General features: G+C 48.2%; 2 protein-coding genes across 2 annotated transcripts; both read right to left on the bottom strand.

The window, feature by feature from the left end:
• Positions 1–870: 870 nt before the first annotated feature.
• On the bottom strand, positions 871–7,716 carry LOC131977821 (putative uncharacterized protein DDB_G0282133; the record flags this gene model as incomplete). Its single annotated transcript, XM_059341265.1, has 6 exons — positions 871–951; positions 1,077–1,153; positions 5,238–6,107; positions 6,798–7,043; positions 7,209–7,460; positions 7,596–7,716. Coding segments are annotated over 6 exons (1,647 nt in total), but the record flags the coding sequence as incomplete, so codon positions are not given.
• Positions 7,717–14,437: 6,721 nt separating this feature from the next.
• On the bottom strand, positions 14,438–19,932 carry LOC131977820 (putative uncharacterized protein DDB_G0282133; the record flags this gene model as incomplete). The annotated part of the gene is made up of 4 exons (XM_059341264.1): positions 14,438–14,454; positions 16,065–16,738; positions 18,975–19,000; positions 19,645–19,932. Coding segments are annotated over 4 exons (1,005 nt in total), but the record flags the coding sequence as incomplete, so codon positions are not given.
• Between the last annotated feature and the right edge of the window lie 399 nt (positions 19,933–20,331).

Here is a 20,331-nt window from a genome sequence, read left to right as displayed (position 1 = left end):
CCACTCAGTGAGGTTCCTGTCCGTCAGCAGAGCTTTGTGTGAAACATTTCCTAATTCATGTGTGATGAGAGGGAGAAGTGTTTCCTTTGTCGGCATGGTAAACGCTCCTCCGGTTACAGAGCTCAGGAATCATTGACAGCTCTTAAGATCTTTTCTGATGGACTGTCGGGTTGCTTTGTTCCAGCTTCTTATTGTACTGTGCAAATTATCAAGCCAATTGTATGTCCACTGTTCACATTCCCTGGAATAATAGTCAGCAGTGCAGTTAAGAAGATATTGTTTGAGGATTATAGAGAGTAAGATGAGTTTTAATTAGTGGTGAAGAAGTATTCACAGCGTAAAAGTCCTGCATTCAAAACTTAAGTACATAAGCATCAGCATCAAAATGTACTTAAATGTACTTAATATGTTTTGTGGTTTAATTCATAAACATGCATACAAGTTTTAAAATATCATGTTTTTTATGTTTTAATCTCGACCTGAAAAGTAACTAAAGCTGTCAGCTAAATGTAGTGGAGTAAAAAGTACAACATTTGCCTCTAAACTGTAAGTAGTGAAGTAGAAGAACAAGTTAATTACAAGTACTTGAGTAAATATACTTCCACCAATGGTTTTAATGTTAACTTTACAGAGTTTTTCTTAGATTTTATGTGTTGAAGCTCTTCCTATGTACGATAAGTTGCTTTGGAGATATTGGTTGTTGATAAACGCATCACAGTGGAGTAGAATGATCTTTGATATTGATATTTCAGACAAAGACTCTTTCCAGATGAAATCAAACTTTCGAGGTGACTCCTCTTTCACTTTGTTTGAAAACAAACCACTAGTACAACCTTGAATTGCTGTGTTTTATACAGACGGCTTCAGCTTCTACGGGGAAACTCTCGTCCTTCGAATGATTCTCACATTGATTTTGTGTTGTGTTCCATTCAGGAGCTTGTTTTCAAATAACTAAATGGAGAGAAAACACAAAAATATAAACATCTGAACATCTGTCTCATCCCCTTCACTTCACACTTTATGTTATGTTTCCATTTGCATGGATGATGTTACAAAACCATTATTATTTCACATACCTGTTGTACGCTGCTGATAACGGTTCCATTGCTGACCTCTCCAAAGGTGGTTAACTTCATCTGTAGATGTACCAAGCCTGTCAGGAATAAAACATAAAAAATGACATGAGTAAATAATGTTTTCATTTGTAATCTAATAAAGGGAACAACTGTGTTAAAAATGTATTGGATTTTGTTTCCTTGTCAGTTTAGGCTTGAAACTCAATGTTTTCAATAATGTTTAGTTAAAAGTTGCAAAGGAAACATCCCGCCAAAGAGCCAGGAGAGTGGGGGGAAAAAAGGGACAACACACAAAAAAATGAATTCAGGGAGAAACATACCTTGACTTGTTTCTTCTGCAGTTGTGAGGATGAGGGGTGTTGTTGTAGTTGGAGGTGTGGTAGTTGTGGTCATTGGTGTTGTTGTAGTTGAAGGTGTTGTAGTTGGAGTTGTGGTAGTTGTGGTCATTGGTGTTGTGGTAGTTGGAGGTGTGTTAGTAACTTCTGCGGCTGTTGGTGGTACTGTCGTAGGTGCTGCTGTTGTTGGTGGTACTGTTGTAGGTGCTGCAGCTGTTGGTGGTACTGTCGTGGGTGCTGCTGTTGTTGGTGCTACTGTTGTAGGTGGTGCAGTTGTTGGCGCTACAGTCGTAGGTTCTGTGGTTGTTGGTGCTACTGTCGTTAGTGCTGCAGTTGTTGGTGCTAAAGTAGTAGCTTCTGTGGTTGTTGGTGCTAAAGTAGTAACTTCTGTGGTTGTTGGTGCTACAGTTGTAGTTGATGTGGTTGTTGGTGCGACAGTCATGGGTGCTGCTGTTGTTGGTGCTGCTGTTGTTGGTGCTACTGTCGTTGGTGCTGCAGTTGTTGGTGCTAAAGCAGTAACTTCTGTGGTTGTTGGTGCTAAAGTAGTAGCTTCTGTGGTTGTTGGTGCTACAGTTGTAGCTGCTGTGGTTGTTGGTGCTACAGTTGTGGGTGCTGCTGTTGTTGGTGCTACTGTTGTAGGTGGTGCAGTTGTTGGTGCTAAAGTCGTAGGTGCTGCGGTTGTTGGTGCTACTGACGTTTGTGCTGCAGATGTTGGTGCTAAAGGAGTAGCTTCTGCTGTTGTTAGTGCTACAGTTGTAGGTGCTGCTGTTGTTGCTGCTAAAGTTGTAAGTGCCGCTGTTGTTGGTGCTAAAGTAGTAGCTTCTGCGGTCGTTGGTGCTACAGTCGTAGGTGCTGCGGTTGTTGGTGCTACAGTGGTAGTTGCTGCTCTTGTTGGTGCTACTGTCCTTGGTGCTGCAGTTGTTGGTGCTAAAGTAGTAGCTACTGCGGTTGTTGGTCCTATAGTTGTAGGTACTGCAGTTGTTGATGCTACAGTTGTAAGTGCAGCTGTTATTGTTGGTATTGTCGTAGGTGCTGCGGTCGTTGGTTCTACAGTCGTAGGTGCTGCTGTTGTTGGTGCTGCTGTCGTTGGTGCTGCAGTTGTTGGTGCTACTGTTGTAGGTGGTGCAGTTGTGGGTGCTACAGTCGTAGGTGCTGTGGTTGTTGGTGCAACTGTTGTTGGTGGTGCAGTTGTTGGTGGTACAGTCGTAGGTGCTGCGGTTGTTGGTGCTACTGACGTTTGTGCTGCAGTTGTTGGTGCGAAAGTAGTAGCTTCTGCGGTTGTTAGTGCTACAGTTGTAGGAGCTGCTGTTGTTGCTGCTAAAGTTGTAAGTGCAGCTGTTGTTGGTGCAAAAGTAGTAGCTTCTGCGGTTGTTGGTGCTACAGTCATAGGTGCTGCGGTTGTTGGTGCTACAGTGGTAGCTTTTGCTGTTGTTGGTGCAACTGTTGTTGGTGCTGCAGTTGTTTGTGCTAAAGTAGTAGCGACTGCGGTTGTTGGTGCTAAAGTAATAGCTTCTGTGGTTGTTGGTGCAACAGTTGTAGGTGCTGTGGTTGTTGGTGCTACAGTTGTTGGTGCTGCAGTTGTTGGTGCTACAGTCGTAGGTGCTGCGGTTGTTGGTGCTACTGACGTTTGTGCTGCAGTTGTTGGTGCAAAAGTAGTAGCTTCTGCGGTTGTTGGTGCTACAGTCGTAGGTGCTGCGGTTGTTGGTGCTACAGTGGTAGCTGTTGCTGTTGTTGGTGCTGCAGTTGTTGGTGCTAAAGTAGTAGCGACTGCGGTTGTTGGTCCTACAGTTGTAGGTACTGCAGTTGTTGGTGCTACAGTTGTAAGTGCAGCTGTTGTTGGTGATATTGTCGTAGGTGCTGTGGTCGTTGGTTCTACAGTCGTAGGTGCTGCTGTTGTTGGTGCTGCTGTCGTTGGTGCTGCAGTTGTTGGTGTTAAAGTAGTAACTTCTGTGGTTGGTGGTGCTAAAGTAATAGCTTCTGTGGTTGTTGGTGCTACAGTTGTAGGTGCTGTGGTTGTTGGTGCTACAGTCGTGGGTGCTGTGGTTGTTGGTGCTACAGTCGTGGGTGCTGCTGTTGTTGGTGCTACTGTTGTAGGTGGTGCAGTTGTTGGTGCTACAGTTGTAGGTGCTGCGGTTGTTGGTGCTACAGTTGTAGCTGCTGCTGTTGTTGATGCTACAGTTGTAAGTGCAGCTGTTGTTGGTGGTATTGTCGTAGCTGCTACGGTTGTTGGTGCTACAGTTGTAGCTGCTGCTGTTGTTGATGCTACAGTTGTAAGTGCAGCTGTTGTTGGTGGTATTGTCGTAGCTGCTACGGTTGTTGGTTCTACAGTCGTAGGTGCTGCTGTTGTTGGTGCTGCTGTCGTTGATGCTGCAGTTGTTGGTGCTAAAGTAGTAACTTCTGTGGTTGTTGGTGCTAAAGCAGTAGCTTCTGTGGTTGTTGGTGCTACAGTTGTAGGTGCTGTAGTTGTTGGTGCTACAGTCGTGGGTGCTGCTGTTGTTGGTGCTACTGTTGTAGGTGGTGCAGTTGTTGGTGCTACAGTCGTAGGTGCTGTGGTTGTTGGTGCAACTGTTGTTGGTGCTGCAGTTGTTGGTGCTACAGTCGTAGGTGCTGCGGTTGTTGGTGCTACTGACGTTTGTGCTGCAGATGTTGGTGCTAAAGGAGTAGCTTCTGCTGTTGTTAGTGCCACAGTTGTAGGTGCTGCTGTTGTTGCTGCTACAGTTGTAAGTGCAGCTGTTGTTGGTGCTAAAGTAGTAGCTTCGGCGGTCGTTGGTGCTACAGTCGTAGGTGCTGCGGTTGTTGGTGCTACAGTGGTAGTTGCTGCTCTTGTTGGTGCTACTGTCCTTGGTGCTGCAGTTGTTGGTGCTAAAGTAGTAGCTACTGCGGTTGTTGGTCCTATAGTTGTAGATACTGCAGTTGTTGATGCTACAGTTGTAAGTGCAGCTGTTGTTGTTGGTATTGTCGTAGGTGCTGCGGTCGTTGGTTCTACAGTCGTAGGTGCTGCTGTTGTTGGTGCTGCTGTCGTTGGTGCTGCAGTTGTTGGTGCTAATGTTGTAGGTGGTGCAGTTGTGGGTGCTACAGTCGTAGGTGCTGTGGTTGTTGGTGCAACTGTTGTTGGTGGTGCAGTTGTTGGTGCTACAGTCGTAGGTGCTGCGGTTGTTGGTGCTACTGACGTTTGTGCTGCAGTTGTTGGTGCGAAAGTAGTAGCTTCTGCGGTTGTTAGTGCTACAGTTGTAGGAGCTGCTGTTGTTGCTGCTACAGTTGTAAGTGCAGCTGTTGTTGGTGCAAAAGTAGTAGCTTCTGCGGTTGTTGGTGCTACAGTCATAGATGCTGCGGTTGTTGGTGCTACAGTGGTAGCTTTTGCTGTTGTTGGTGCAACTGTTGTTGATGCTGCAGTTGTTTGTGCTAAAGTAGTAGCGACTGCGGTTGTTGGTGCTAAAGTAATAGCTTCTGTGGTTGTTGGTGCTACAGTTATAGGTGCTGTGGTTGTTGGTGCTACAGTTGTTGGTGCTGCAGTTGTTGGTGCTACAGTCGTAGGTGCTGCGGTTGTTGGTGCTACTGACGTTTGTGCTGCAGTTGTTGGTGCTAAAGTAGTAGCTTCTGCGGTTGTTAGTGCTACAGTTGTAGGAGCTGCTGTTGTTGCTGCTACAGTTGTAAGTGCAGCTGTTGCTGGTGCAAAAGTAGTAGCTTCTGCGGTTGTTGGTGCTACAGTCGTAGGTGCTGCAGTTGTTGGTGCTACAGTGGTAGCTGTTGCTGTTGTTGGTGCAACTGTTGTTGGTGCTGCAGTTGTTGGTGCTAAAGTAGTAGCGACCGCGGTTGTTGGTCCTACAGTTGTAGGTACTGCAGTTGTTGGTGCTACAGTTGTAAGTGCAGCTGTTGTTGGTGATATTGTCATAGGTGCTGTGGTCGTTGGTTCTACAGTCGTAGGTGCTGCTGTTGTTGGTGCTGCTGTCGTTGGTGCTGCAGTTGTTGGTGTTAAAGTAGTAACTTCTGTGGTTGGTGGTGCTAAAGTAATAGCTTCTGTGGTTGTTGGTGCTACAGTTGTAGGTGCTGTGGTTGTTGGTGCTACAGTCGTGGGTGCTGTGGTTGTTGGTGCTACAGTCGTGGGTGCTGCTGTTGTTGGTGCTACTGTTGTAGGTGGTGCAGTTGTTGGTGCTACAGTTGTAGGTGCTGCGGTTGTTGGTGCTACAGTTGTAGCTGCTGCTGTTGTTGATGCTACAGTTGTAAGTGCAGCTGTTGTTGGTGGTATTGTCGTAGCTGCTACGGTTGTTGGTGCTACAGTTGTAGCTGCTGCTGTTGTTGATGCTACAGTTGTAAGTGCAGCTGTTGTTGGTGGTATTGTCGTAGCTGCTACGGTTGTTGGTTCTACAGTCGTAGGTGCTGCTGTTGTTGGTGCTGCTGTCGTTGGTGCTGCAGTTGTTGGTGCTAAAGTAGTAACTTCTGTGGTTGTTGGTGCTAAAGCAGTAGCTTCTGTGGTTGTTGGTGCTACAGTTGTAGGTGCTGTAGTTGTTGGTGCTACAGTCGTGGGTGCTGCTGTTGTTGGTGCTACTGTTGTAGGTGGTGCAGTTGTTGGTGCTACAGTCGTAGGTGCTGTGGTTGTTGGTGCAACTGTTGTTGGTGCTGCAGTTGTTGGTGCTACAGTCGTAGGTGCTGCGGTTGTTGGTGCTACTGACGTTTGTGCTGCAGATGTTGGTGCTAAAGGAGTAGCTTCTGCTGTTGTTAGTGCCACAGTTGTAGGTGCTGCTGTTGTTGCTGCTACAGTTGTAAGTGCAGCTGTTGTTGGTGCTAAAGTAGTAGCTTCGGCGGTCGTTGGTGCTACAGTCGTAGGTGCTGCGGTTGTTGGTGCTACAGTGGTAGTTGCTGCTCTTGTTGGTGCTACTGTCCTTGGTGCTGCAGTTGTTGGTGCTAAAGTAGTAGCTACTGCGGTTGTTGGTCCTATAGTTGTAGGTACTGCAGTTGTTGATGCTACAGTTGTAAGTGCAGCTGTTGTTGTTGGTATTGTCGTAGGTGCTGCGGTCGTTGGTTCTACAGTCGTAGGTGCTGCTGTTGTTGGTGCTGCTGTCGTTGGTGCTGCAGTTGTTGGTGCTAATGTTGTAGGTGGTGCAGTTGTGGGTGCTACAGTCGTAGGTGCTGTGGTTGTTGGTGCAACTGTTGTTGGTGGTGCAGTTGTTTGTGCTAAAGTAGTAGCGACTGCGGTTGTTGGTGCTAAAGTAATAGCTTCTGTGGTTGTTGGTGCTACAGTTATAGGTGCTGTGGTTGTTGGTGCTACAGTTGTTGGTGCTGCAGTTGTTGGTGCTACAGTCGTAGGTGCTGCGGTTGTTGGTGCTACTGACGTTTGTGCTGCAGTTGTTGGTGCTAAAGTAGTAGCTTCTGCGGTTGTTAGTGCTACAGTTGTAGGAGCTGCTGTTGTTGCTGCTACAGTTGTAAGTGCAGCTGTTGCTGGTGCAAAAGTAGTAGCTTCTGCGGTTGTTGGTGCTACAGTCGTAGGTGCTGCAGTTGTTGGTGCTACAGTGGTAGCTGTTGCTGTTGTTGGTGCAACTGTTGTTGGTGCTGCAGTTGTTGGTGCTAAAGTAGTAGCGACCGCGGTTGTTGGTCCTACAGTTGTAGGTACTGCAGTTGTTGGTGCTACAGTTGTAAGTGCAGCTGTTGTTGGTGATATTGTCATAGGTGCTGTGGTCGTTGGTTCTACAGTCGTAGGTGCTGCTGTTGTTGGTGCTGCTGTCGTTGGTGCTGCAGTTGTTGGTGCTAAAGTAGTAACTTCTGTGGTTGGTGGTGATAAAGTAATAGCTTCTGTGGTTGTTGGTGCTACAGTTGTAGGTGCTGTGGTTGTTGGTGCTACAGTCGTGGGTGCTGTGGTTGTTGGTGCTACAGTCGTGGGTGCTGCTGTTGTTGGTGCTACTGTTGTAGGTGGTGCAGTTGTTGGTGCTACAGTTGTAGGTGCTGCGGTTGTTGGTGCTACAGTTGTAGCTGCTGCTGTTGTTGATGCTACAGTTGTAAGTGCAGCTGTTGTTGGTGGTATTGTCGTAGCTGCTACGGTTGTTGGTTCTACAGTCGTAGGTGCTGCTGTTGTTGGTGCTGCTGTCGTTGATGCTGCAGTTGTTGGTGCTAAAGTAGTAACTTCTGTGGTTGTTGGTGCTAAAGCAGTAGCTTCTGTGGTAGTTGGTGCTACAGTTGTAGGTGCTGTAGTTGTTGGTGCTACAGTCGTGGGTGCTGCTGTTGTTGGTGCTACTGTTGTAGGTGGTGCAGTTGTTGGTGCTACAGTCGTAGGTGCTGTGGTTGTTGGTGCAACTGTTGTTGGTGCTACAGTCGTAGGTGCTGCGGTTGTTGGTGCTACTGACGTTTGTGCTGCAGATGTTGGTGCTAAAGGAGTAGCTTCTGCTGTTGTTAGTGCTACAGTTGTAGGTGCTGCTGTTGTTGCTGCTACAGTTGTAAGTGCAGCTGTTGTTGGTGCTAAAGTAGTAGCTTCTGTGGTCGTTGGTGCTACAGTCGTAGGTGCTGCGGTTGTTGGTGCTACAGTGGTAGTTGCTGCACTTGTTGGGACTACTGTCCTTGGTGCTGCAGTTGTTGGTGCTAAAGTAGTAGCTACTGCGGTTGTTGGTCCTATAGTTGTAGGTACTGCAGTTGTTGATGCTGCAGTTGTAAATGCAGCTGTTGTTGGTGGTATTGTCGTAGCTGCTACGGTTGTTGGTTCTACAGTCGTAGGTGCTGCTGTTGTTGGTGCTGATGTCGTTGGTGCTGCAGTTGTTGGTGCTAAAGTAGTAACTTCTGTGGTTGTTGGTGCTAAAGCAGTAGCTTCTGTGGTTGTTGGTGCTACAGTTGTAGGTGCTGTAGTTGTTGGTGCTACAGTCATGGGTGCTGCTGTTGTTGGTGCTACTGTTGTAGGTGGTGCAGTTGTTGGTGCTACAGTCGTAGGTGCTGTGGTTGTTGGTGCAACTGTTGTTGGTGCTGCAGTTGTTGGTGCTACAGTCGTAGGTGCTGCGGTTGTTGGTGCTACTGACGTTTGTGCTGCAGATGTTGGTGCTAAAGGAGTAGCTTCTGCTGTTGTTAGTGCTACAGTTGTTGGTGCTTCTGTCGTTGGTGCTGCAGATGTTGGTTCTAAAGTAGTAACTTCTGTGGTTGTTGGTGCTAAAGTAATAGCTTCTGTGGTTGTTGGTGCTACAGTTGTAGCTGCTGTGGTTGTTGGTGCTGCAGTCGTGGGTGCTGTGGTTGTTGGTGCTACAGTCGTGGGCGCTGCGGTTGTTGGTGCTACAGTTGTTGCTGCTACTGTTGTTGGTGCTACAGTTGTAAGTGCAGCTGTTGTTGGTGGTATTGTCGTAGGTGCTGCGGTTGTTGGTTCTACAGTTGTAGGTGCTGCTGTTGTTGGTGCTGCTGTTATTGGTGCTGCAGTTGTTGGTGCTAAAGTAGTAACTTCTGTGGTTGTTGGTGCTACAGTTGCAGGTGCTGTGGTTGTAGGTTCCACAGTCGTGGGTGCTGCTGTTGTTGGTGCTACTGTCGTTAGTGCTGCAGTTGTTGGTGCTAAAGTAGTAGCTACTGCGGTTGTTGGTCCTATAGTTGTAGGTACTGCAGTTGTTGATGCTACAGTTGTAAGTGCAGCTGTTGTTGGTGGTATTGTCGTAGGTGCTGCGGTCGTTGGTTCTACAGTCGTAGGTGCTGCTGTTGTTGGTGCTGCTGTCGTTGGTTCTAAAGTCGTAGGTGCTGCTGTTGTTGGTGCTGCTGTCGTTGGTGCTAAAGTAATAGCTTCTGTGGTTGTTGGTGCTACAGTTGTTACTGCTGCTGTTGTTGGTGCTACAGTTGTAAGTGCAGCTGTTGTTGGTGGTATTGTTGTAGGTGCTGCGGTTGTTGGTTCTACAGTCGTAGGTGCTGCTGTTTTTGGTGCTGCAGTTGTTGGTGCTAAAGTAGTAACTTCTGTGGTTGTTGGTGCTAAAGTAATAGCTTCTCGGGTTGTTGGTGCTACAGTTGCAGGTGCTGTCGTTGTTGGTGCCACAGTCGTGGGTGCTGCTGTTGTTGGTGCTACTGTTGTAGGTGGTGCAGTTGTTAGTGCTACAGTAGTAGCTTCTGTGGTTGTTGGTGCTAAAGTAGTAACTTCTGTGGTTGTTGGTGCTACAGTTGTAGGTGATGTGGTTGTTGGTGCTACAGTTGTGGGTGCTGCTGTTGTTGATGCTACTGTTGTAGGTGGTGCAGTTGTTGGTGCTACAGTCGTAGGTGCTGCAGTTGTTGGTGCTCCCGTCGTAGGTGCTGCGGTTGTTGGTGCTAAAGTAGTAGCTTCTGCGGTTGTTAGTGCTACAGTTGTAGGAGCTGCTGTTGTTGCTGCTACAGTTGTAAGTGCAGCTGTTGTTGGTGCAAAAGTAGTAGCTTCTGTGGTTGTTGGTGCTACAGTCGTAGGTGCTGCGGTTGTTGGTGCTACAGTGGTAGCTGTTGCTGTTGTTGGTGCAACTGTTGTTGGTGCTGCAGTTGTTGGTGCTAAAGTAGTAGCGACTGCGGTTGTTGGTCCTACAGTTGTAGGTACTGCAGTTGTTGGTGCTACAGTTGTAAGTGCAGCTGTTGTTGGTGATATTGTCGTAGGTGCTGTGGTCGTTGGTTCTACAGTCGTAGGTGCTGCTGTTGTTGGTGCTGCTGTCGTTGGTGCTGCAGTTGTTGGTGCTAAAGTAGTAATTTCTGTGGTTGTTAGTGCTAAAGTAATAGCTTCTGTGGTTGTTGGTGCAACAGTTGTAGGGGCTGTGGTTGTTGGTGCTACAGTCGTGGGTGCTGCTGTTGTTGGTGCTACTGTTGTAAGTGCAGCTGTTGTTGGTGGCATTATCGTAGGTGCTACGGTTGTTGGTTCTACAGTCGTAGGTCCTGCTGTTGTTGGTGCTGCTGTCGTCGGTGCTGCAGTTGTTGGTGCTAAAGTAGTAACTTCTGTGGTTGTTTGTGCTAAAGCAGTAGCTTCTGTGGTTGTTGGTGCTACAGTTGTAGGTGCTGTGGTTGTTGGTGCTACAGTCGTGGATGCTGCTGTTGTTGGTGCTACTGTTGTAGGTGGTGCAGTGGTTGGTGCTACAGTCTTGGGTGCTGTGGCTGTTGGTGCAACTGTTGTTGGTGCTGCAGTTGTTGGTGCTATTGACGTTTGTGCTGCAGATGTTGGTGCTAAAGTAGTAGCTTCTGCGGTCGTTGGTGCTACAGTCGTAGGTGCTGCGGTTGTTGGTTCTACAGTCATAGGTGCTGCTGTTGTTGGTGCTGCTGTTATTGGTGCTGCAGTTGTTGGTGCTAAACTAGTAACTTCTGTGGTTGTTGGTGCTAAAGTAGTAGCTTCTGGGGTTGTTGGTGCTACAGTTGCAGGTGCTGTGGTTGTAGGTGCCACAGTCGTGGGTGCTGCTGTTGTTGCTGCTACTGTTGTAGTTGGTGTAGTTGTTGGTGATACTGTTGTAGGTGCTGCAGTTGTTGGTGCTAAAGTAGTAGCTTCTGTGGTTCTTGGTGCTAAAGTAGTAACTTCTGTGGTTGTTGGTGCTACAGTTGTAGGTGCTGCGGTTGTTGGTGCTACAGTGGTAGTTGCTGCTGTTGTTGGTGCTACTGTTGTTGGTGCTGCAGTTGTTGGTGCTAAAGTAGTAGCTACTGCGGTTGTTGGTCCTATAGTTGTAGGTACTGCAGTTGTTGATGCTACAGTTGTAAGTGCAGCTGTTGTTGGTGGTATTGTCGAAGGTGCTGCGGTCGTTGGTTCTGCAGTCGTAGGTGCTGCTGTTGTTGGTGCTGCTGTCGTTGGTGCTGCAGATGTTGGTGCTAAAGTAGTAACTTCTGTGGTTGTTGGTGCTAAAGTAATAGCTTCTGTGGTTGTTGGTGCTACAGTTGTTGCTGCTGCTGTTGTTGGTGCTACAGTTGTAAGTGCAGCTGTTGTTGGTGATATTGTCGTAGGTGCTGTGGTCGTTGGTTCTACAGTCGTAGGTGCTACTGTTGTTGGTGCTGCTGTCGTTGGTGCTGCTGTCGTTGGTGCTGCAGTTGTTGGTGCTAAAGTAGTAACTTCTGTGGTTGGTGGTGCTAAAGTAATAGCTTCTGTGGTTGTTGGTGCTACAGTTGTAGGTGCTGTGGTTGTTGGTGCTACAGTCGTGGGTGCTGTGGTTGTTGGTGCTACAGTCGTGGGTGCTGCTGTTGTTGGTCCTACTGTTGTAGGTGGTGCAGTTGTTGGTGCTACAGTTGTAGGTGCTGCGGTTGTTGGTGCTACAGTTGTAGCTGCTGCTGTTGTTGATGCTACAGTTGTAAGTGCAGCTGTTGTTGGTGGTATTGTCGTAGCTGCTACGGTTGTTGGTTCTACAGTCGTAGGTGCTGCTGTTGTTGGTGCTGCTGTCGTTGATGCTGCAGTTGTTGGTGCTAAAGTAGTAACTTCTGTGGTTGTTGGTGCTAAAGCAGTAGCTTCTGTGGTTGTTGGTGCTACAGTTGTTGCTGCTGCTGTTGTTGGTGCTACAGTTGTAAGTGCAGCTGTTGTTGGTGATATTGTCGTAGGTGCTGTGGTCGTTGTTTCTACAGTCGTAGGTGCTGCTGTTGTTGGTGCTGCTGTCGTTGGTGCTGCAGTTGTTGGTGCTAAAGTAGTAACTTCTGTGGTTGGTGGTGCTAAAGTAATAGCTTCTGTGGTTGTTGGTGCTACAGTTGTAGGTGCTGTGGTTGTTGGTGCTACAGTCGTGGGTGCTGCGGTTGTTGGTGCTACAGTTGTAGCTGCTGCTGTTGTTGATGCTACAGTTGTAAGTGCAGCTGTTGTTGGTGGTATTGTCGTAGCTGCTATGGTTGTTGGTTCTACAGTCGTAGGTGCTGCTGTTGTTGGTGCTGCTGTCGTTGATGCTGCAGTTGTTGGTGCTAAAGTAGTAACTTCTGTGGTTGTTGGTGCTAAAGCAGTAGCTTCTGTGGTTGTTGGTGCTACAGTTGTAGGTGCTGTAGTTGTTGGTGCTACAGTCGTGGGTGCTGCTGTTGTTGGTGCTACTGTTGTAGGTGGTGCAGTTGTTGGTGCTACAGTCGTAGGTGCTGTGGTTGTTGGTGCAACTGTTGTTGGTGCTGCAGTTGTTGGTGCTACAGTTGTAGGTGCTGCGGTTGTTGGTGCTACTGACGTTTGTGCTGCAGATGTTGGTGCTAAAGGAGTAGCTTCTGCTGTTCTTAGTGCTACAGTTGTGGGTGCTGCTGTTGTTGCTGCTACAGTTGTAAGTGCAGCTGTTGTTGGTGCTAAAGTAGTAGCTTCTGCGGTCGTTGGTGCTACAGTCGTAGGTGCTGCGGTTGTTGGTGCTACAGTGGTAGTTGCTGCTCTTGTTGGTGCTACTGTCCTTGGTGCTGCAGTTGTTGGTGCTAACGTAGTAGCTACTGCGGTTGTTGGTCCTATAGTTGTAGGTACTGCAGTTGTTGATGCTACAGTTGTAAGTGCAGCTGTTGTTGTTGGTATTGTCGTAGGTGCTGCGGTCGTTGGTTCTACAGTCGTAGGTGCTGCTGTTGTTGGTGCTGCTGTCGTTGGTGCTGCAGTTGTTGGTGCTAAAGTAGTAACTTCTGTGGTTGGTGGTGCTAAAGTAATAGCTTCTGTGGTTGTTGGTGCTACAGTTGTAGGTGCTGTGGTTGTTGGTGCTACAGTCGTGGGTGCTGTGGTTGTTGGTGCTACAGTCGTGGGTGCTGCTGTTGTTGGTGCCACTGTTGTAGGTGGTGCAGTTGTTGGTGCTACAGTTGTAGGTGCTGCGGTTGTTGGTGCTACAGTTGTAGCTGCTGCTGTTGTTGATGCTACAGTTGTAAGTGCAGCTGTTGTTGGTGGTATTGTCGTAGCTGCTACGGTTGTTGGTTCTACAGTCGTAGGTGCTGCTGTTGTTGGTGCTGATGTCGTTGGTGCTGCAGTTGTTGGTGCTAAAGTAGTAACTTCTGTGGTTGTTGGTGCTAAAGCAGTAGCTTCTGTGGTTGTTGGTGCTACAGTTGTAGGTGCTGTAGTTGTTGGTGCTACAGTCGTGGGTGCTGCTGTTGTTGGTGCTACTGTTGTAGGTGGTGCAGTTGTTGGTGCTACAGTCGTAGGTGCTGTGGTTGTTGGTGCAACTGTTGTTGGTGCTGCAGTTGTTGGTGCTACAGTCGTAGGTGCTGCGGTTGTTGGTGCTACTGACGTTTGTGCTGCAGATGTTGGTGCTAAAGGAGTAGCTTCTGCTGTTGTTAGTGCTACAGTTGTTGGTGCTTCTGTCGTTGGTGCTGCAGATGTTGGTTCTAAAGTAGTAACTTCTGTGGTTGTTGGTGCTAAAGTAATAGCTTCTGTGGTTGTTGGTGCTACAGTTGTAGCTGCTGTGGTTGTTGGTGCTGCAGTCGTGGGTGCTGTGGTTGTTGGTGCTACAGTCGTGGGCGCTGCGGTTGTTGGTGCTACAGTTGTTGCTGCTACTGTTGTTGGTGCTACAGTTGTAAGTGCAGCTGTTGTTGGTGGTATTGTCGTAGGTGCTGCGGTTGTTGGTTCTACAGTCGTAGGTGCTGCTGTTGTTGGTGCTGCTGTTATTGGTGCTGCAGTTGTTGGTGCTAAAGTAGTAACTTCTGTGGTTGTTGGTGCTAAAGTAGTAGCTTCTGGGGTTGTTGGTGCTACAGTTGCAGGTGCTGTGGTTGTAGGTGCCACAGTCGTGGGTGCTGCTGTTGTTGGTGCTACTGTCGTTGGTGCTGCAGTTGTTGGTGCTAAAGTAGTAGCTACCGCGGTTGTTGGTCCTATAGTTGCTACTGCAGTTGTTGATGCTACAGTTGTAAGTGCAGCTGTTGTTGGTGGTATTGTCGTAGGTGCTGCGGTCGTTGGTTCTACAGTCGTAGGTGCTGCTGTTGTTGGTGCTGCTGTCGTTGGTTCTAAAGTCGTAGGTGCTGCTGTTGTTGGTGCTGCTGTCGTTGGTGCTAAAGTAATAGCTTCTGTGGTTGTTGGTGCTACAGTTGTTGCTGCTGCTGTTGTTGGTGCTACAGTTGTAAGTGCAGCTGTTGTTGGTGGTATTGTCGTAGGTGCTGCGGTTGTTGGTTTTTCAGTCGTAGGTGCTGCTGTTGTTGGTGCTGCTGTTATTGGTGCTGCAGTTGTTGGTGCTAAAGTAGTAGCTACTGCGGTTGTTGGTCTTATAGTTGTAGGTACTGCAGTTGTTGATGCAACAGTTGGAAGTGCAGCTGTTGTTGTTGGTATTGTCGTAGGTGCTGCGGTCGTTGGTTCTACAGTCGTAGGTGCTGCTGTTGTTGTTGCTGCTGTCGTTGGTGCTGCAGATGTTGGTGCTAAAGTATTAACTTCTGTGGTTGTTGGTGCTAAAGTAGTAACTTCTGTGGTTGTTGGTGCTACAGTTGTAGCTGCTGTGGTTGTTGGTGCTGCAGTCGTGGGTGCTGTGGTTGTTGGTGCTACAGTCGTGAGTGCTGCGGTTGTTGGTGCTACAGTTGTTGCTGCTGCTGTTGTTGGTGCTACAGTTGTAAGTGCAGCTGTTGTTGGTGGTATTGTCGTAGGTGCTGCGGTTGTTGGTTTTTCAGTCGTAGGTGCTGCTGTTGTTGGTGCTGCAGTTGTTGGTGCTAAAGTAGTAACTTCTGTGGTTGTTGGTGCTAAAGTAGTAGCTTCTGGGGTTGTTGGTGCTACAGTTGTAGGTGCTGCGGTTGTTGGTGCTACAGTGGTAGTTGCTGCTATTGTTGGTGCTACTGTTGTAGGTGGTGTAGTTGTTAGTGCTACAGTCGTAGATTCTGTGGTTGTTGGTGCTACAGTCGTGGGTGTTGCTGTTATTGGTGCTACTGTTGTAGGTGCTGCAGTTGTTGGTGTTAAAGTAGTAGCTTCTGTGGTTGTTGGTGCTAAAGTAGTCACTTCTGTGGTTGTTGGTGCTACAGTCGTAGGTGCTGCGGTTGTTGGTGCTACAGTGGTATTTGCTGCTATTGTTGGTGCTTCTGTCGTTGGTGCTAAAGTAGTAGCTACTGCGGTTGTTGGTCCTACAGTTGTAGATATTGCAGTTGTTGGTGCTACAGTTGTAAGTGCAGCTGTTGTTGGTGATATTGTCGTAGGTGCTGTGGTCGTTGGTTCTACAGTCGTAGGTGCTGCTGTTGTTGGTGCTGCTGTCGTCGGTGCTGCAGTTGTTGGTGCTAAAGTAATAGCTTCTGTGGTTGTTGGTGCTACAGTTGTAGGGGCTGTGGTTGTTGGTGCTACAGTCGTGGGTGCTGCTGTTGTTGGTGCTACTGTTGTAAGTGCAGCTGTTGTTGGTGGCATTATCGTAGGTGCTACGGTTGTTGGTTCTACAGTCGTAGGTGCTGCTGTTGTTGGTGCTGCTGTCGTCGGTGCTGCAGTTGTTGGTGCTAAAGTAGTAACTTCTGTGGTTGTTTGTGCTAAAGCAGTAGCTTCTGTGGTTGTTGGTGCTACAGTTGTAGGTGCTGCGGTCGTTGGTTCTACAGTCGTAGGTGCTGCTGTTGTTGGTGCTGCTGTCGTTGGTTCTAAAGTCGTAGGTTCTGCTGTTGTTGGTGCTGCTGTCGTTGGTGCTAAAGTAATAGCTTCTGTGGTTGTTGGTGCTACAGTTGTTACTGCTGTTGTTGTTGGTGCTACAGTTGTAAGTGCAGCTGTTGTTGGTGGTATTGTTGTAGGTGCTGCGGTTGTTGGTTCTACAGTCGTAGGTGCTGCTGTTGTTGGTGCTGCAGTTGTTGGTGCTAAAGTAGTAACTTCTGTGGTTGTTGGTGCTAAAGTAATAGCTTCTGGGGTTGTTGGTGCTACAGTTCCAGGTGCTGTCGTTGTTGGTGCCACAGTCGTGGGTGCTGCTGTTGTTGGTGCTACTGTTGTAGGTGGTGCAGTTGTTAGTGCTACAGTAGTAGTTTCTGTGGTTGTTGGTGCTAAAGTAATAGCTTCTGGGGTTGTTGGTGCTACAGTTGTAGGTGATGTGGTTGTTGGTGCTACAGTTGTGGGTGCTGCTGTTGTTGGTGCTACTGTTGTAGGTGGTGCAGTTGTTGGTGCTACAGTCGTAGGTGCTGCAGTTGTTGGTGCTCCCGTCGTAGGTGCTGCGGTTGTTGGTGCTACTGACGTTTGTGCTGCAGTTGTTGGTGCTAAAGTTGTAGCTTCTGCGGTTGTTAGTGCTACAGTTGTAGGAGCTGCTGTTGTTGCTGCTACAGTTGTAAGTGCAGCTGTTGTTGGTGCAAAAGTAGTAGCTTCTGTGGTTGTTGGTGCTACAGTCGTAGGTGCTGCGGTTGTTGGTGCTACAGTGGTAGCTGTTGCTGTTGTTGGTGCAACTGTTGTTGGTGCTGCAGTTGTTGGTGCTAAAGTAGTAGCGACTGCGGTTGTTGGTCCTACAGTTGTAGGTACTGCAGTTGTTGGTGCTACAGTTGTAAGTGCAGCTGTTGTTGGTGATATTGTCATAGGTGCTGTGGTCGTTGGTTCTACAGTCGTAGGTGCTGCTGTTGTTGGTGCTGCAGTTGTTGGTGCTAAAGTAGTAATTTCTGTGGTTGTTAGTGCTAAAGTAATAGCTTCTGTGGTTGTTGGTGCTACAGTTGTAGGGGCTGTGGTTGTTGGTGCTACAGTCGTGGGTGCTGCTGTTGTTGGTGCTACTGTTGTAGGTGGTGCAGTGGTTGGTGCTACAGTCGTAGGTGCTGTGGTTGTTGGTGCAACTGTTGTTGGTGCTGCAGTTGTTGGTGCTATTGACGTTTGTGCTGCAGATGTTGGTGCTACAGTAGTAGCTTCTGCTGTTGTTAGTGCTACAATTGTAGGTGCTGCTGTTGTTGCTGCTACAGTTGTAAGTGCAGCTGTTGTTGGTGCTAAAGTAGTAGCTTCTGGGGTTGTTGGTGCTACAGTTGCAGGTGCTGTGGTTGTAGGTGCCACAGTCGTGGGTACTGCTGTTGTTGCTGCTACTGTTGTAGTTGGTGTAGTTGTTGGTGCTACTGTTGTAGGTGCTGCAGTTGTTGGTGCTAAAGTAGTAGCTTCTGTGGTTGTTGGTGCTAAAGTAGTAACTTCTGTGGTTGTTGGTGCTACAGTTGTAGGTGCTGCGGTTGTTGGTGCTACAGTGGTAGTTGCTGCTGTTGTTGGTGCTACTGTTGTTGGTGCTGCAGATGTTGGTGCTAAAGTAGTAGCTTCTGCTGTTGTTAGTGCTACAATTGTAGGTGCTGCTGTTGTTGGTGCTAAAGTAGTAGCTTCTGGGGTTGTTGGTGCTACAGTTGCAGGTGCTGTGGTTGTAGGTGCTACAGTCGTGGGTGCTGCTGTTGTTGGTGCTACTGTTGTTGGTGCTGCAGATGTTGGTGCTAAAGTAGTAGCTTCTGCTGTTGTTAGTGCTACAATTGTAGGTGCTGCTGTTGTTGGTGCTAAAGTAGTAGCTTCTGGGGTTGTTGGTGCTACAGTTGTAGGGGCTGCTGTTGTTGGTGCTACTGTTGTTGGTGCTGCAGATGTTGGTGCTAAAGTAGTAGCTTCTGCTGTTGTTAGTGCTACAATTGTAGGTGCTGCTGTTGTTGGTGCTAAAGTAGTAGCTTCTGGGGTTGTTGGTGCTACAGTTGTAGGGGCTGTGGTTGTTGGTGCTACAGTCGTGGGTGCTGCTGTTGTTGGTGCTACTGTTGTAAGTGCAGCTGTTGTTGGTGGCATTATCGTAGGTGCTACGGTTGTTGGTTCTACAGTCGTAGGTGCTGCTGTTGCTGGTGCTGCTGTCGTCGGTGCTGCAGTTGTTGGTGCTAAAGTAGTAACTTCTGTGGTTGTTTGTGCTAAAGCAGTAGCTTCTGTGGTTGTTGGTGCTACAGTTGTAGGTGCTGCGGTCGTTGGTTCTACAGTCGTAGGTGCTGCTGTTGTTGGTGCTGCTGTCGTTGGTTCTAAAGTCGTAGGTTCTGCTGTTGTTGGTGCTGCTGTCGTTGGTGCTAAAGTAATAGCTTCTGTGGTTGTTGGTGCTACAGTTGTTACTGCTGTTGTTGTTGGTGCTACAGTTGTAAGTGCAGCTGTTGTTGGTGGTATTGTTGTAGGTGCTGCGGTTGTTGGTTCTACAGTCGTAGGTGCTGCTGTTGTTGGTGCTGCAGTTGTTGGTGCTAAAGTAGTAACTTCTGTGGTTGTTGGTGCTAAAGTAATAGCTTCTGGGGTTGTTGGTGCTACAGTTCCAGGTGCTGTCGTTGTTGGTGCCACAGTCGTGGGTGCTGCTGTTGTTGGTGCTACTGTTGTAGGTGGTGCAGTTGTTAGTGCTACAGTAGTAGTTTCTGTGGTTGTTGGTGCTAAAGTAATAGCTTCTGGGGTTGTTGGTGCTACAGTTGTAGGTGATGTGGTTGTTGGTGCTACAGTTGTGGGTGCTGCTGTTGTTGGTGCTACTGTTGTAGGTGGTGCAGTTGTTGGTGCTACAGTCGTAGGTGCTGCAGTTGTTGGTGCTCCCGTCGTAGGTGCTGCGGTTGTTGGTGCTACTGACGTTTGTGCTGCAGTTGTTGGTGCTAAAGTTGTAGCTTCTGCGGTTGTTAGTGCTACAGTTGTAGGAGCTGCTGTTGTTGCTGCTACAGTTGTAAGTGCAGCTGTTGTTGGTGCAAAAGTAGTAGCTTCTGTGGTTGTTGGTGCTACAGTCGTAGGTGCTGCGGTTGTTGGTGCTACAGTGGTAGCTGTTGCTGTTGTTGGTGCAACTGTTGTTGGTGCTGCAGTTGTTGGTGCTAAAGTAGTAGCGACTGCGGTTGTTGGTCCTACAGTTGTAGGTACTGCAGTTGTTGGTGCTACAGTTGTAAGTGCAGCTGTTGTTGGTGATATTGTCATAGGTGCTGTGGTCGTTGGTTCTACAGTCGTAGGTGCTGCTGTTGTTGGTGCTGCAGTTGTTGGTGCTAAAGTAGTAATTTCTGTGGTTGTTAGTGCTAAAGTAATAGCTTCTGTGGTTGTTGGTGCTACAGTTGTAGGGGCTGTGGTTGTTGGTGCTACAGTCGTGGGTGCTGCTGTTGTTGGTGCTACTGTTGTAGGTGGTGCAGTGGTTGGTGCTACAGTCGTAGGTGCTGTGGTTGTTGGTGCAACTGTTGTTGGTGCTGCAGTTGTTGGTGCTATTGACGTTTGTGCTGCAGATGTTGGTGCTACAGTAGTAGCTTCTGCTGTTGTTAGTGCTACAATTGTAGGTGCTGCTGTTGTTGCTGCTACAGTTGTAAGTGCAGCTGTTGTTGGTGCTAAAGTAGTAGCTTCTGGGGTTGTTGGTGCTACAGTTGCAGGTGCTGTGGTTGTAGGTGCCACAGTCGTGGGTACTGCTGTTGTTGCTGCTACTGTTGTAGTTGGTGTAGTTGTTGGTGCTACTGTTGTAGGTGCTGCAGTTGTTGGTGCTAAAGTAGTAGCTTCTGTGGTTGTTGGTGCTAAAGTAGTAACTTCTGTGGTTGTTGGTGCTACAGTTGTAGGTGCTGCGGTTGTTGGTGCTACAGTGGTAGTTGCTGCTGTTGTTGGTGCTACTGTTGTTGGTGCTGCAGATGTTGGTGCTAAAGTAGTAGCTTCTGCTGTTGTTAGTGCTACAATTGTAGGTGCTGCTGTTGGTGGTGCTAAAGTAGTAGCTTCTGGGGTTGTTGGTGCTACAGTTGCAGGTGCTGTGGTTGTAGGTGCCACAGTCGTGGGTGCTGCTGTTGTTGGTGCTACTGTTGTAGGTGCTACAGTCGTAGGTGCTGCAGTTGTTGGTGCTCCCGTCGTAGGTGCTGCGGTTGTTGGTGCTACTGACGTTTGTGCTGCAGTTGTTGGTGCTAAAGTTGTAGCTTCTGCGGTTGTTAGTGCTACAGTTGTAGGAGCTGCTGTTGTTGCTGCTACAGTTGTAAGTGCAGCTATTGTTGGTGCAAAAGTAGTAGCTTCTGTGGTTGTTGGTGCTACAGTCGTAGGTGCTGCGGTTGTTGGTGCTACAGTGGTAGCTGTTGCTGTTGTTGGTGCAACTGTTGTTGGTGCTGCAGTTGTTGGTGCTAAAGTAGTAGCGACTGAGGTTGTTGGTCCTACAGTTGTAGGTATTGCAGTTGTTGGTGCTACAGTTGTAAGTGCAGCTGTTGTTGGTGATATTGTCGTAGGTGCTGTGGTCGTTGGTTCTACAGTCGTA

The sequence above is a fragment of the Centropristis striata genome, chromosome 9, assembly GCF_030273125.1.
Source record: "Centropristis striata isolate RG_2023a ecotype Rhode Island chromosome 9, C.striata_1.0, whole genome shotgun sequence".
Taxonomy (NCBI): Eukaryota; Metazoa; Chordata; class Actinopteri; order Perciformes; family Serranidae; genus Centropristis; species Centropristis striata.
The sequence above is the reverse complement of the archived record's forward strand: the minus strand, read 5'-3'. Positions and strand labels throughout refer to the sequence as shown.